The following is a 14,305-nucleotide window of genomic DNA, read 5'->3' as shown; positions in this document are numbered from 1 at the left end:
AAAATCATATAAAAAACATAGGAAAAATTACCTACAAAAATTAGAAAAAAAGGAGAGCAACTGTCTGCTGTATTATTCTAGGAGATAAGTATCTCATAGCCACTAGGACCTCAGGGTGATTATAGATAAGGGGCTAGATGAATTCTCCCATGTTAACTGACACATGACCCATAGGCTGAGGGAAGAACATTATATATTCAGAGGAGTCACATTTTTAACAATTACCAGGGGAAGGAGGATTTATCCCTTTCTAAAGAGATTAATCAGGCAGTGCAGATGCTGGACAGTCCAAGCATGTGTCTTCCAGGCAAATAAAACAATGTTTTTTTCCACTAAAAGGAACAGAGGTATCAATCCATTTAATAATGCAAATTAAAACCCTAAACCAACAAACAACCCCACAAAATAACTCCTCCAAAGCAAACCCAGACACAGATACAAAGATAAAGCTATGTAACTATCCAAAAGACATTAAAAAAGTACTTGGCTTAAAAAACTAGATAGACCAGTAGGATATGGAATGAAAAAAAAAAAGAAAATAGTTAAATCCTTCACGACTATATCCAAAGATGGTTTTTCTAATTTCTAGACACATGAATTGAGGTTACATGTATTTTCCATTACAATCTTTGAACTTGGCAAGGTTGTAATGGGAGAGAAGTTGAATGGCAAATGTTTTTCTTGATAACTAACTGGTTTCAGTTTTTAGAATTCCATCATTCCAGATTTGTCATCTTAATCAGTGTATTTACTGAAATGTCAAATCATCTAAACAGGTTAATTGTGATCACATTTTCATCTTATTCAGCCACATAAATGCAAATCTGTCATTTCAGCAGCTAAGTACTGTAGTCATACATACAAATAAATTACTTAAATTCGTACATGCCATTCCTCCTCTTCCCAAGCAGTGACCCACAGGAATACAGCCTGTGTTTGTAGGTAATTGTACATTTACTGTAGGTAAATGTAGCTACACATTTCAGTGCAACTCCTTGTTACTGCACAGCATTCTAGCCATAAAAAGGTATTTTCCATCAGTAAGGCTGTTTAAGCCTTGAAGATTGGAATACCTTCTCATCTGTACCTGTACAGTCATACCTTTCAACCTTTCATCTTTCAACATCCTGTACCATTAAAAAAAAAAAAAGCTAAGGAAGGCATCTCCAATCAAAGCTGTCTACCAATACCAAAACTCTGCTTAAGCAGTGACTTGCCATGGAAATCATGGAGAAGTTAACTAAGAGAAACAACCCTTCTTGAGCAGAACTCGTGGTGAACTGACTGCTGTGTGACACTCACAGGGATTTGTCTCCCTCGGTCACCAAGGTGAGGCAGACTATTCTATTTAGACAAAGTTCAGCTACTCCTGTGCACACTAAGATTGTGAGTTTACAAGCTATAAAGCATCATTTCAGCACCTTACAAAGAAAAGCTACATATAACTATACCAGTCCCAGGGATACGGACAACTGCCTTCCAACGAAGAGTTTTGCTGGGATGAATAAATTAATAAATATACTTATCATTTCAGCTTACTGCCCCCTTCTGGAATTATGTTTTACAAAGATTTCGGAACTTGACTCAGATCAGTGTGTTGGAGTAGAAAAAAACCAAACAACAAACAAAAACCCACACACCCACCTGTCTGTGTTTTAAACAGAATGTGCTGTTTTTATTCTGCTTCTCTTCCTACCATCAGCTGTTTTCTGTAACACTGACTGCATAAAGATAATTATAAGAGATTAATCAGCCTACTAAAAATATGCACGACTACTCTGAAATTGTGTGAAGTTTATTAAGAACTTCTCCAGTCTGTCTTCATTAATATACAATGTTTACATACAAAACACTTCAATAATTTTATACTTAAGAGATGTTTGTATTGAAGTATGCATACATAGTTAGTGAAGACAAGTTAGAGTACCATCATTACTCCTTAGTAATTACTTGTATATTAAGATTTTTTTTCAATCACCATGGTTTTTAGGGGCTCCTCACTAAATCTTTAAGCATTTATTAGTAAGAGAATTACTGATAATTCAAGTAACATTTTTTGCAACACTTATTTAAATGATAATAGATTATTAAAGCCTTTCTACAAATACATTCCAGATTAAATTATACTGGAACAGACTTACAAAGATCAGCTATTCCAACCAGCCTCCAACTCAAAGCAAGTCCAACAATATCAAACTGCTTGTGACATGATCCAGTCAAGTCCTAAATACCTACAAAGACAGAGTCTCCCTGTCTCTTCTAGGTATCCACCCATTCTAGTGTTTCACTACTTTAAAGATGAAAAATGTTTTCCTTAGGTGCAATGAGAGTTTTTGATGATGTAACATATCTCTATTGCCTCTTATCCTTTAACTGAGCATGTCTGAAAAGAGACTGACTAATTCCTCTCCTGATTTCCTCATTTGACTACTTAAAGACATGATCTCCTGTAGTCATCTCTTCTCAAGACAGACTGAACAGTTCTCAGCCTCTCTGTTGGCTCTCCATTGGACTTGATCCAGTACAACAACATCTTACCTGTAAGCTGGGACCTTGAAACAGGACTCATACACATGATACCCAAAGTTAAAACTTACCTTGACAGGGAGCATGTGCTTTGTCTCATACAAAGAACGGCAGATTTTCAAAATTTCATTTCCTGTGCTCTCCTTTTCCTCAGGTGGGCACCTCTGCAGCATAAAAGTTCCCAGTTTTACCCAGGGATTACCATCTGTGCATGATCTGCCCAGTAAAAAAAGAGATGTATATAGAATATAAATATACATATACCCTTTTCTGTAGGTTGTTTCTTGTGTGGGTCGTAAAAGCACAACTTCATGAAAGAAAGATTAAAGTTTTGAGATAAGTTACAGTCCATAATGCCATCACTCTTTCAATACAACAAAGAAGTTTAAATTACATGGAATTACGACATGTAATTATTGGAATTACATGTAATTATTACAAACCCTGAGGAATTATACACCAGATAAAGACTGATCAAATTGGAATAGCACAGGATCTTCTCCTGGCTTTACACCAGCTGATCTCCCAAGCAGAGTGGTATCGAGGGAAGGGTGACAAGAATCCAGCATTCCTAATTTTGTTTGCTTTGATCACATTCTAACAGCTTTTGTTTCTCAAGTATCTGTCTCTTCCTTCTGAGAGGAAAATATATTGCCAGAGTCACATTTTAATTTTCAGGTCTAATGAGAATAAATAAAAATAAACTTTTCTCCACAGCCTATGCAAAAAGGGTAAGAAAGTGACATTACATGCCTCTGAACTCTGCTAGTAGATATGGATAGTGTTACATTTGGTTTACATATTTAAAATGTTCTTTTAATTCCACACAGAACCTCATGCTATGTCACCATTACAGAATCAGACATAAATAGATGGCAGACAATAGATACAAGTAAATTTCATCATGCAAGATAGCAAAGGCAGTGTTTACTGTGAAGCATTTTTCTGTTGATGCAACATTTTACTTTTTTTCACCTATAGCCATTATTTGGTAGATCACAGAGGTCTTCTGGATACTTTTGTTAGGAATAGATGTACTGGCTAGGAGTGGATGCAGTGACAAAAATGGGCAACAGAATTCTTTTCACTGATAGCATAAAGCACAACACTGGAACACACCTACACTGCCATTTTTCTAATGTAAATTAAGTTGATGCATTTCAATTCCCACCTACAGTGGGCTAAAAGCATGCACAATTACAGCTTATATAATGATTGTATTAAGCTACAGTAACACAAACTCTATGTTCATCTGTGCACAAACTTAAGAAAGCACAAGAGGCATTTTAAAAATCACCCCATCAATTTCTCTGGTCAGTAATCAGCATCCCAAAGACATGGTAAACTTTCCACTTTAACTTAAAAAAAAAGAAAAACAAGAACAAAAATACAACTCACAGAGGGACCAAAAGTGGCAGTTTGGTATTATAATTTAGTGAAAATTAAGATACTCATTTAGTACATGTGACAAGAAGCAGTAAAGTGCTGTCAAAGTGCTGCTTTTCAAAGTTATTATTTTGCAGCAATTGTTAAAGCAACACATTAATATAATTGTAAATGGAGTCTGTTAAGAGAGTCTGTTGGATTGACATACCAAGTGTCTGACAGCTCTGGAGAGGATAACCACCAATATCTACTGTTTCATACATAAAAGCTCTCTCTGCTCATCGTCCAGTTTCAAAAGTACACACTGTAAACAAGTAAAAGCAGCCCCCCACACACGCGGCTGTCGTTACAGCCCAACACAAAAACCAGACAGAGAAGCTAGGAGTGGGGAACTTTGAATGCAAATTAAATAGAAGTCATTGTCTTTCTTCCTTCTGACAACTTAATTGAGCCTTTCCATCAGTCACAGTCACTGAGCACAGAGCTGTCAGAAGTCTGGCTGGGAACAGCAGAGCTCCTCCTCTCTGCTCCTTTCAATGTGATGGGTTGAACCCCAAGATGCCAGATTATTCAACAAACAGAACATGAGGCACTGCATCTGCGAATTCCAACAGCAACTCCACCTCTGCCACTGGTTAAAGGGATAGCTCCTGCTCTGTGATCCATTTCTTGCTTAGAGGCACAGAGTCAAAATGAATTTCCATTTCTATAGCTGCTGCCCCCAGAGCACATTAAAAAAATCTCTACGAATTTTCCATTAGAAAAAGGAATCAAAAATCACACTACAAACCACAAAAATAAACGGAAAGATGCAAGGCCATGAAGGCTTGCCATATGCAAATTTACTTAAGAAAAGTATGTTCATACAATTTACATATATAAAGCTTTACTCATCACGATTCTTTATAACTTCTGTGTACTGTTAAAAACGATCTGCTATCTCTAATTAAAACCAAAATTTAAGGTACCAAAATCTGACACCTACAGGCAAAATTCAGTTTTCTTCTCTCCTGAATTTTAGTTTAGTAACTGTGGTTATAAAAATTTATTTCTCATAGTGAAAAAAGCAATTACTTCAAAACCACACCTTAAATTTTTTTCCCAAAGCCAAAAGAGGAAAAACCGGGATTAAGACTAAAAAAGTGAACTAAAATACTGAGTCTCTAACAGTGGTGTTATTTGAGTTCCAAAACACCTTATCAATATTTGTAATAAATATAAAAAATGCCTTTTGAATGTAGGCAGCAAGTTCCAAAGGACTGCAGAGCTTCAGGTACTGTCAATAATTTTTTTTAACACCTTTATGAAATCTTTAAAGTGACATCTGACTATGAGCCATCTGGGTGGAGAAGCATGCATGCATAACAAGGATATGAAAATAAAATTTTAAGAAGTGTACAGCTTTGAATGCTGACTGAAACAACCAATTTACCTCTGTTTTCACACAGTAAACATGGCATATTATGACAAGATGAGAATCATGCCTGTGATAAGTATTATTTTAACTGAAGAGTTTTAGAAAACAAGAACTCAAAAAAACATTAGGTATGGACTTACTAACATTGAGGTTACAAAAACTAAAAGCCTACCAAAAACCCCCTCAAACCTTAGTTCTTTCATTTCTCCTTCCTTTTAAACCTTTACAGAATGTATATTGTATTTTCCAGCTTTATAATAAATTTTAAGTTTTAGATATTTACTGCTAGATTGAAAACCTAAGTTCTAAGTATTCACATGACTCACACTTAAATTTCCCAGTTCCTGTAAGGATAGCTATATTGGCTGGAAACAATAAGCAATAATGACACTCCTTCTGAAGGAGAGGAGGAAAAAAAGAGTAAAGAATATACAAACATGTTAATACATATAGTTTTAACTTCTTGATGCTTTCTACTTTGCTCAAAAAAATTTGTTAACAGAATTGGCTTTAAAATGAAATTGTTGAAAATACCACAAGCAAAACAGTTCCTGTTCTTTACTCCCAGTCATCCTAAAGATAGGCTTTTCAGGAACACATATACACATACACACATAAAGCCCTAGGCTGCTAAGCATAGCTCAGTGGTGTTAACATGGAATTATGGAACGGGGGAGAAGAGGGAAGAATTGTGACTGTGTAATTGCCTAGGAGCCATAATAACTACTTCAGACTCTTTAAAAAGAGTTATGATACAGGTGACCTAAGTATTTGCAGAAATTTGTTGAAGTCGAAGAGGTATCCCCCCTCTGAAATTTGATCCACAGTTAGTTGTCACTATACTTTTTTTTTTTTCTTTCTATTCTTCACTTTAGGAAGTCAGACTGAAGGAACATAACACCAAGACATAGATATAATTATGTAATTTTTTTTTATGTCCTCTGCAACAGAACAGTAGGCAAAAATTGCCCATATACAAGAAGGGCTCTCCTTTTACTAACTCTTTCGTCTTTCTTTTCAACACAAAGAAAACAGATTTAGCTAATTGTAGCAGTATTTCACTTAAAAAATTTAGTTGTTGTATTCTATACTTTCAAATGTATTCTGAAAATCACAGAAAAAACCCAAAGAACTGATAAAATATAATGTAGTCTGGATGTTCCAAATTACTACTTCCAGTTAATATCCACTTTGATGGGTGCAATTCTGAACTCTTATAATTATTTTAATCTTAAATTGTTTTGGATATTTTATTCAGAGAGAGAAATAACAGGTAGTGGTCTAGACAAGTGCCATTTCATAGCACCATTACCATCCCAAGCCTCCTGCAGACTGTCTGCCACATCTATCTGAACATCATCACCTTTCAGAGACCTTTCTGCAAAGTGTAACTTTGAATCCAAAAACAGTCAGAACTTTCCGTTCTTTTTTTATGGACTCTGTTTATATTGCTAAAAACATGAGCAAAACACGTAGCTTGAAAATTAAGTAGACAGAACACTCTCCTGTGCAACAGTTCAGGCAATAAAATGTTTTTCTGCCTTCCTCCATGACAGAGACTACATATGTGTATATACAGGTTTTACAAGAAACTGATTGATTCAGCTCTGCTTTAAATAAACCATTTATTCCTCCCAGTATGATCCCTTCCAAAGGATGCACTCCTACCAGCCAGGTTTGAATTATTTGACTGAAAACAACATGATATCAAGCAAGACTTTGAACTCTTTTCTTAGACGGCTGTTTGAAGAAACACTCACCCATTGCTCCTGTCCATTGGTGGCCAAGCCTGAAGCAGCAAGACCAAGTGCTGAAACTCAGACAGACTCTGACTGGACTCCAGAAGTCCCAGGAAGAGATTGTATCTTTTTTCATCATTTTCAATATCTGTTATCTCTACCTGAAGGAGACAAAAACCAACCAAACAAACTAATTAACCAGATATTTCCCCCCCCCCCCCGCCCAGAATTCAATGATTTAATAGCAATTGACAAACTATCTGAAGAACATCCCTGTTACAAAATAATGCAGGAAACACAGTGAACATAATATTCCTGGAAACCCATCTTCTTATCTCTCACTTTCAACTACATGCAAATAAAATGGGAGAACACAGAAGATGTGGAATGATTTAGAAGTACATTCCTAGAACAATGTAATCTCATACAAGGACATTCTTTGATTAGTTCAGAGGATCAGATCTCTGTCTTCTTCAAACAAACAAAAATTCCTTACATTTCTTTTTCACAATATACAGACATATACACACACATTTTCAAAGAATTGCTATGTCCAGTGCTTTCCTAGTATGTACTACTCTCCCTCACCCATGAAAATTCGATAGTTTGATCTGAATTTACAGCCCCTCATCTTTTCTCACTTAGAAAAGAGCCTTGAAAGATGCTTCTCAATTAATCTCCCGAGCAAAGAACGTTTGCTAACAATACAATATTTCTCTGCACAGGTGTTTGAATCTAAGAAAAACAAAACCCCACTGCCCTATCAGCTCCCAGACAATTCTGTCTTGGGACAAGTGCCTATCTCTGTTGCAAACCTGCAGCTTTTGCCTGGACTTGAATTCAGTCCAGTTGATGACAGGTTCTCTTAAAAATAATTACTGCCTGCAGTTTCGTGGTAAAAATGTGCACGGTAAAAGGTCCAACTGTCGAAGGAAGAATACTGTAAATGAGAACCAACTTGCTACTAAATGAGAAGTAACTGCTGTTTAAAAGTTTGGATATCACACCAGGAGGGCTCTCACAAGTGGAATAGCAATTTGCTGCCTACCTGACAGACACAAGTTTTTAGAATTTAACAATTATTTGTTACAATAACAAAGTAGCTCCCTCTGTATTATTAACACATTCTAACGCTGAACTTTTCTTCCAGAGTCCAGAAACTTTCAGAATATCAAACACTTCAATTTCATCATATAATTCTGCTGAAGATACACAGCATTAAATGTTAACTTTTCTGTTTCAGCCCAAGTAGTTCTAAGACATCAAACGTGGACAAAGTTTTCCTTAGTTCTATAGCTACTCGGAAAGATTAAAGATCGCATCCCAATCTCTTCAAAGTGGCTCTGATACATCAAGGGCAAATTTTCAAAAGAGGCTGGGAAACAAACATTACTGATGCATTTACTGAGTTGCCTACATAATCTGTGACTTTAAAATATTTAGTGCTGAAAAACTGCTTGCTTCTGTCTCCAGAGTATATCTGAAAGCACCATACATTTCGGATAGTGAAAAATATTCCCTAGATCTGTCCACTTGAAATATTTTTCTTTACTGCAAATGTCACATAGCAGACATCAGTTACCAACTTGTAATATATATACTTGATAATATATAATATTATAATACTAGATATTGAAATGACAAGGTTGAAAAGAGAACGGAGATAAGAAAGGAAAAAAGGGATAGAAGACGTTAACCTCTGAGGTTCCAAAAAATGTACCATCTTAGCAAATTAAATACTAGCTAGACAACAGAAGCTCTCACACTGCTTACCCATCCCCAAACCCCTTTCTCAGAAAACTAGTTCTTTATATACTGAAACCATGTATATACCATTCTGGATGGTCTACTGAGTACATTTTATTGTATCTTCACAAACAGCACATTACTTCAGAACAGACTAGATGTTAAGATCTTTCTAACGATAACCATAAAAATGGGAATAAATGGCAAAGACAATATCGATACATGAGGGAAGCTGTCAGAGAAGGTCCCCTACTAGTAGCAGAGGGTAGATCAGACATTCCACTCAATGTGAACTGAATTCCACAAATTCTGCCTAATAATGCATCTTTACAGACTTAGGTTTATATTTTTTTATGAGTTTAATTAATCTAGTACCATAATTTTGTGTTTTGGACAGCTGGATCCTTGCAACATGATTGTTCAGGACAGAACACATCCTAATTCTATTGAAGTCAATCAGAAGGATCCTCAAATGAGAGAGCATTTCTGCAGCATTTCTCTCTATAATGGCTTTTTTAAAATCACCTATGTTTCTCAATAAGAGTAATAAAAATTAAGTGAACTTTCTATGGTGTTAATGATTCATGGTTTTTAAGAAGACTAGTGAAAATTCACTCTTTATATGACATTTTAGATGCATGTCACTTCCATTTAACATGAAACGAGAAATTTCAGTGATAGTTCCTTGCTAGAATGAAGCAACACCTTGAAACCGCACATAGCAATGAGGTTTTAATTTATATTTAGAATGTTTGTGTATTTATACACATATATATATATAGACAGATCGATCTATATAAAACACAGAGAGAGGACTTAAATTTTGCTCTGTATTACTGTCTTGGCTTTCTGAGTCTGAGGGAGAGCACAGTGAGGAAGTAAATACCTCCCACACCAGAAACAGAGCATGCTCTGTGTAAAAAGGTAGAAATTTCACTTTCACAAAGCGAAAGCTAGCTGAGATGAGCTGCTGTGGTCAGTCAAGCCTCTTGTTTTGTTGTAATTACAGATTTTTAAAAATCGACTTTTAATTGAACACTCTCTTTGTATAAATTTTGGATGATCTATTCAGATTACTTCAGGTAACACAGGGTAATGGGACAATATCACTCTGCTTCCACTTCCTTTTTTTTTTTTTTTTTTTTTTTTTTTTTTTTTTTTAACAAAACCCCAAAACATCTTTCTAAACTGCTCTGAGGTTGATAATGCAAAGATGTCATGAACTGCTCGGAGCCCTCTTAACACAAGTGCCTGTAAAGAACCTGTCAATAAACAGAATAATGAGGCCCACAATCAGGCATGAACTTCAGATAACCCCAAAGAAATATGAAAAACAAGTGGAAAAAAAAAATCAAACAAACCACAAAACAACAAAAGCAAGGAAAAGGAAAGCAAGGACTTTCAGTTTTAACAACAGATTTGCTCAATTCTGACTTGATTGTCCTCAGTTTCAAGCAGGCTCTTCGGCAGTAGAACACAGCTGGCATCATGTTTCTCATTAAAAGGCTGAACAAATATTTACCACAATGGGAAAGTCAATTACGGGAATTAATTGTAGAAATTATACTCATGATAGATTATAAAACAAAATACAAATTAAGTAAAGCCAAACCTTATGTTAAACTCTAAAAACATACAATTGCATTACTGAGGGACTACATATGTTCAGAATAGAGAATATGCAAACATCTGCATATGTTAATGTTCCTTCAAAAAATCATACAGGAAATTTACAAAGCAATAGACTGGCTACACAAACAGCATGAGCTTGTCATAGCCTAGGAAGATTCAGCGTTGAATTAAAAACTCTGCACTTAAAATTTCTCCTCAAATAAATCCAACTTTTCTGCCTTGTGATCAAATCTTTTGGACTTACCTTAAATCTTACAAGACTCTTTCCTTACATATTAGATCCTATTAGATGCCCAAAATATTAAAGGCACTCACTTTATTGACTTTCAATGCACAAGGTTTTGACTCATGTTGTTCTACAGATTTGTTATTGCTTCATACTCATCACCTGTGGTATGGATGAAGGAATCCAAATATGAAAAGCTGCCTCACAAGTTAGTTACTTAGCTTCTGGAAACCTACAGTTTTTCAAAAACTGTAAGATGATGCACTTGAAGAACGATAAATAGAACTGTGTAAATCATACATGACTGATCAAAAAAAGCCTTTGGCATGGCAGAGGAGTGAGATAATGTACCACACTAAACCACCGCCGAGTCAGTGGTTTAGTTTGGTACATTATCTCACTCCTGAAATCAGAGTTAGCTTAAAATCAGTATTTACAGCAACTTTGGAATGTTACTGTATCTGAACTGTGTCCTTAAGTTATAGATATACACTAATGTAATGGTCTCCTGATCCAACAGGACAGACACATCTGATAGACTTGTAAATGCTTTATTGCTAAAGCATCTGACAATCTGGTGCTGACTTGGTTGATGATGATTTTTTAAATTTTGTTTGAAAAAAATTGGAAATGCCAATAAAAATATCCAGTCAATTCAACTCTCTCCTTCCTCTGAGATAACAGAAAAATGCTATTTTTGTATGACAATGGTGAGCAGGAAAACTAATGCAGACAGACTCCAACCTCCCTCTGCCCACTGGTATCTATTCTGCAAATTCCATTTTTACTCTGTGTTAGCTTGACAGAGCTTTCATCAATATATTTTGCTGACTATGAAGGAAATAAATTATAAGAATGTTTATAAATGAAACCAGAAAAATATTTTCACTATAATTGCTTGTTTATTGAGAAAAGCTATATCCATGCTTAAAAGCAACTCCCTGTCCTCACAGCAGAAAAATGTGCCGTTACCAAGGAATGCAACCAAAAACTTACTGTTTTACATGATTATAAAATTAATTTTATTACATCTACCAGATGGTAAATGTAAGTATTTCAAAATGTGTTCATGTTCAACACTGCAGCATAAATTTGAACTAAAATGGCATTGAAAATAGAAACACTAAGCAGGCATTTGACTAGTCCCTTATTGCTACAATAGACAATTGTTCTGCAATTTCTCAGAACTTCCTTGCAAAACGCTGATTTTATATATCTCCCCACCCCCCTGCCCAAGCTGCAGTGGTAGAGAATTTATCTGAGCTGCACCTCAAAATAACAGGCAGATGTGACATCAAAGATTTTATTCAGATTTGAGATAGGGAACACTGATGCTAAAACTTCCTTCCACTCATTAGGAAGGGCTTAACGTGGTTTATAAACAACAACTAAAAGAATTGGTAGCAATTTGACTGCATTCCTGTAATTGCCATCTTGATGTGCTGTTCACGGCTCAAAAATTCAACAGCCTTGCCTCAAGGAGTTCACAATCTGATTAACAAAATCAGCAAAGAACTGTCCTTCCTATACAACAGGCCAGTAGGGTTTGGCCACTGAAGAAAGTAGTCCTTCCACTTTGCACATCAGGCTGTAATCTGTCATTCCCTGCTCTGCTGGTATCTATGGAGCTACTGAAAGTCTGCACAAATATAAGTTACTGAAACCTATCTCCAGTACAAGGCTGCAAAATTAAATGCTTTTTACAAAGGACATATAAACTTTCAAGTTAAATGAAAATTTTAAAGTCAATTATTCCCAATATGAACACAAGCATCAAAAATCAGTAAAAAAAAAAACCCAAAACAAACACTATACAACTATTTCTGAAATTGCATAGCTACTGACTCTGCATATGTAAGATGAGAAACTTTTAAAGGCTATTATTTATTTAATTATCTTCAAACTGTTTCAAGATATTAGAAATCCTATCAGCTTTGATGTTAGACACATTATATACTTGTGAAACAATGCAAAACCACAAGCACATATTAAACATCTTATTCAAGTTTTTCACATTCCAGAGCAACAGAAAACCCTTTTTAAAGGCAAAACCACAAGTGCTATACTCTGCAACTACCAGCACCCCACTATTTCTAAACTAGGGTTTCTTTTAAAAAAATCCAAATTATACAACTTGTAAATTGTGATTGAGGGGAAAATCCTCCAGGACACAAAATGGTCAGGCTGGGGAGAGTAGTAACAGGCCTGGAAAAATAAACACACTGTATCATTCAGCCACTAGTCCACCAGCATAAGGGCAAGGGCACACAGGATGGAGAAAGTCAAGGGCAAAGGACTTTAACCGTCAGCTTTAAACAGGCTGTTTTGATCTTACTTTCTCCATCTACCCTAGTTCACATTTTGATAATTATACTTTCAACCCATTTTGGTAAATGGAAACTTATGTGGTAGGATGTCACAGGTAAGAAATGGCAACTTTTAAATAACAGTTCCATTAGTCTTACAAAATGCTCCTGTATAGTAACAGGATTTAGCTCTTGTTTAATGAAAAAACACAACAGCTAAAAATATGACCCAGTTTACTGCAGATTAAATTTCCTTGCTTGAAAGCAGCTTTTTTGAAGCTATGCTTATGAAGTTATCCCAGTCAATGCAAAGCAACAGTTTTATTACGGAATAGTTACTTAAAAATTACAAAACCAACCAAGAAAATATTTTAAAAATCCCCAACCACATTCCAAGGGCTGTGTCAGGGAGGTTTAGGCTGGATATTAGGAAAAGGTTCTCCACCAGGAGGGTGGCTGGGCACAGGAAGAGGCTCCTCAGAGAAGTGGTCACAGCATGAGCCTGAGAGAACTCAGAAGTGTTTGGACAGTGCTCTCAGGCACATGTTTGACTCCTGGGGTGTCAAAACAGGAGCTGGGCCAGGAGCTGGACTCATTGATCAGGGGCTGCTCTCACCTACACTGAAAGCCACCAACACCATCTGACAGATCAGAAGGAAGTGTCTGCTATCAAAATTACAATCTTAGAGAAATCAATTCAAAATTCAAACTGAAGTCAAGGGTTTTGCATGAACAAACTCAGTGTTCACAACCCATGCCTTATATCCCAGAGGAGGAAGTCAGACATTCTTGCACGTTCCTGAGAGCTGGGCTTCACATATTAAAACTACTGTTGAATTCTGAGCACATATGCAAGCTTGCTGCATGCAGAAGCTAAAGAGATGCACATAATAGCACAGGCAAAATCCTGCTCAAATTAAAGCCAGTGTACAAGATAAGCAAGTTATGGGATTCAAGTTAAAAAAAACAAATCAACAAGAAGCCTACTGGTGATGAATCAAACTAAGGCTCAGCCACACGTTATTATAGAAATACCCAAGAACTTTTTACTTTTTTCTTCTAAAGTGATTTATATATTGTTTAATTCCTTATCTGCTTCACATGCAGCTCACTAAGAAATGCATATAGATTCAATAAACACAAATGTGTTGCCTAATGCATAAAAATGAATAACTTGTAACTTGTGCAGAAAATAAAATCCATTCATTTGTATTCTACAGGAGACTATGTCCTAATCTGCAAGTACATTTCAGCACAGAGAAAACCTCTGAGGACAGTACAGAGATATTGGTAGGGAGAATAAGGGCAAATAATGAAAAAAAAGGAT

General features: G+C 35.8%; 1 protein-coding gene across 1 annotated transcript in view; it reads right to left on the bottom strand.

Annotated features, from left to right (window-relative positions):
* Positions 1-14,305, bottom strand: part of NBAS (NBAS subunit of NRZ tethering complex) — a 157,507-nt gene that overhangs the window by 12,420 nt on the left and 130,782 nt on the right. The window contains exons 49-50 of the mRNA XM_012572811.5: positions 7,090-7,229; positions 2,598-2,742 (exon numbers count right to left, since the gene is read on the bottom strand). Coding sequence (XP_012428265.5) covers positions 2,598-2,742; positions 7,090-7,229 — 285 coding nt within the window. The remainder of the gene's footprint in view (positions 1-2,597; positions 2,743-7,089; positions 7,230-14,305) is intronic.

The sequence above is a fragment of the Taeniopygia guttata genome, chromosome 3, assembly GCF_048771995.1.
Source record: "Taeniopygia guttata chromosome 3, bTaeGut7.mat, whole genome shotgun sequence".
NCBI lineage: Eukaryota > Metazoa > Chordata > Aves > Passeriformes > Estrildidae > Taeniopygia > Taeniopygia guttata.
The sequence above is the reverse complement of the archived record's forward strand: the minus strand, read 5'-3'. Positions and strand labels throughout refer to the sequence as shown.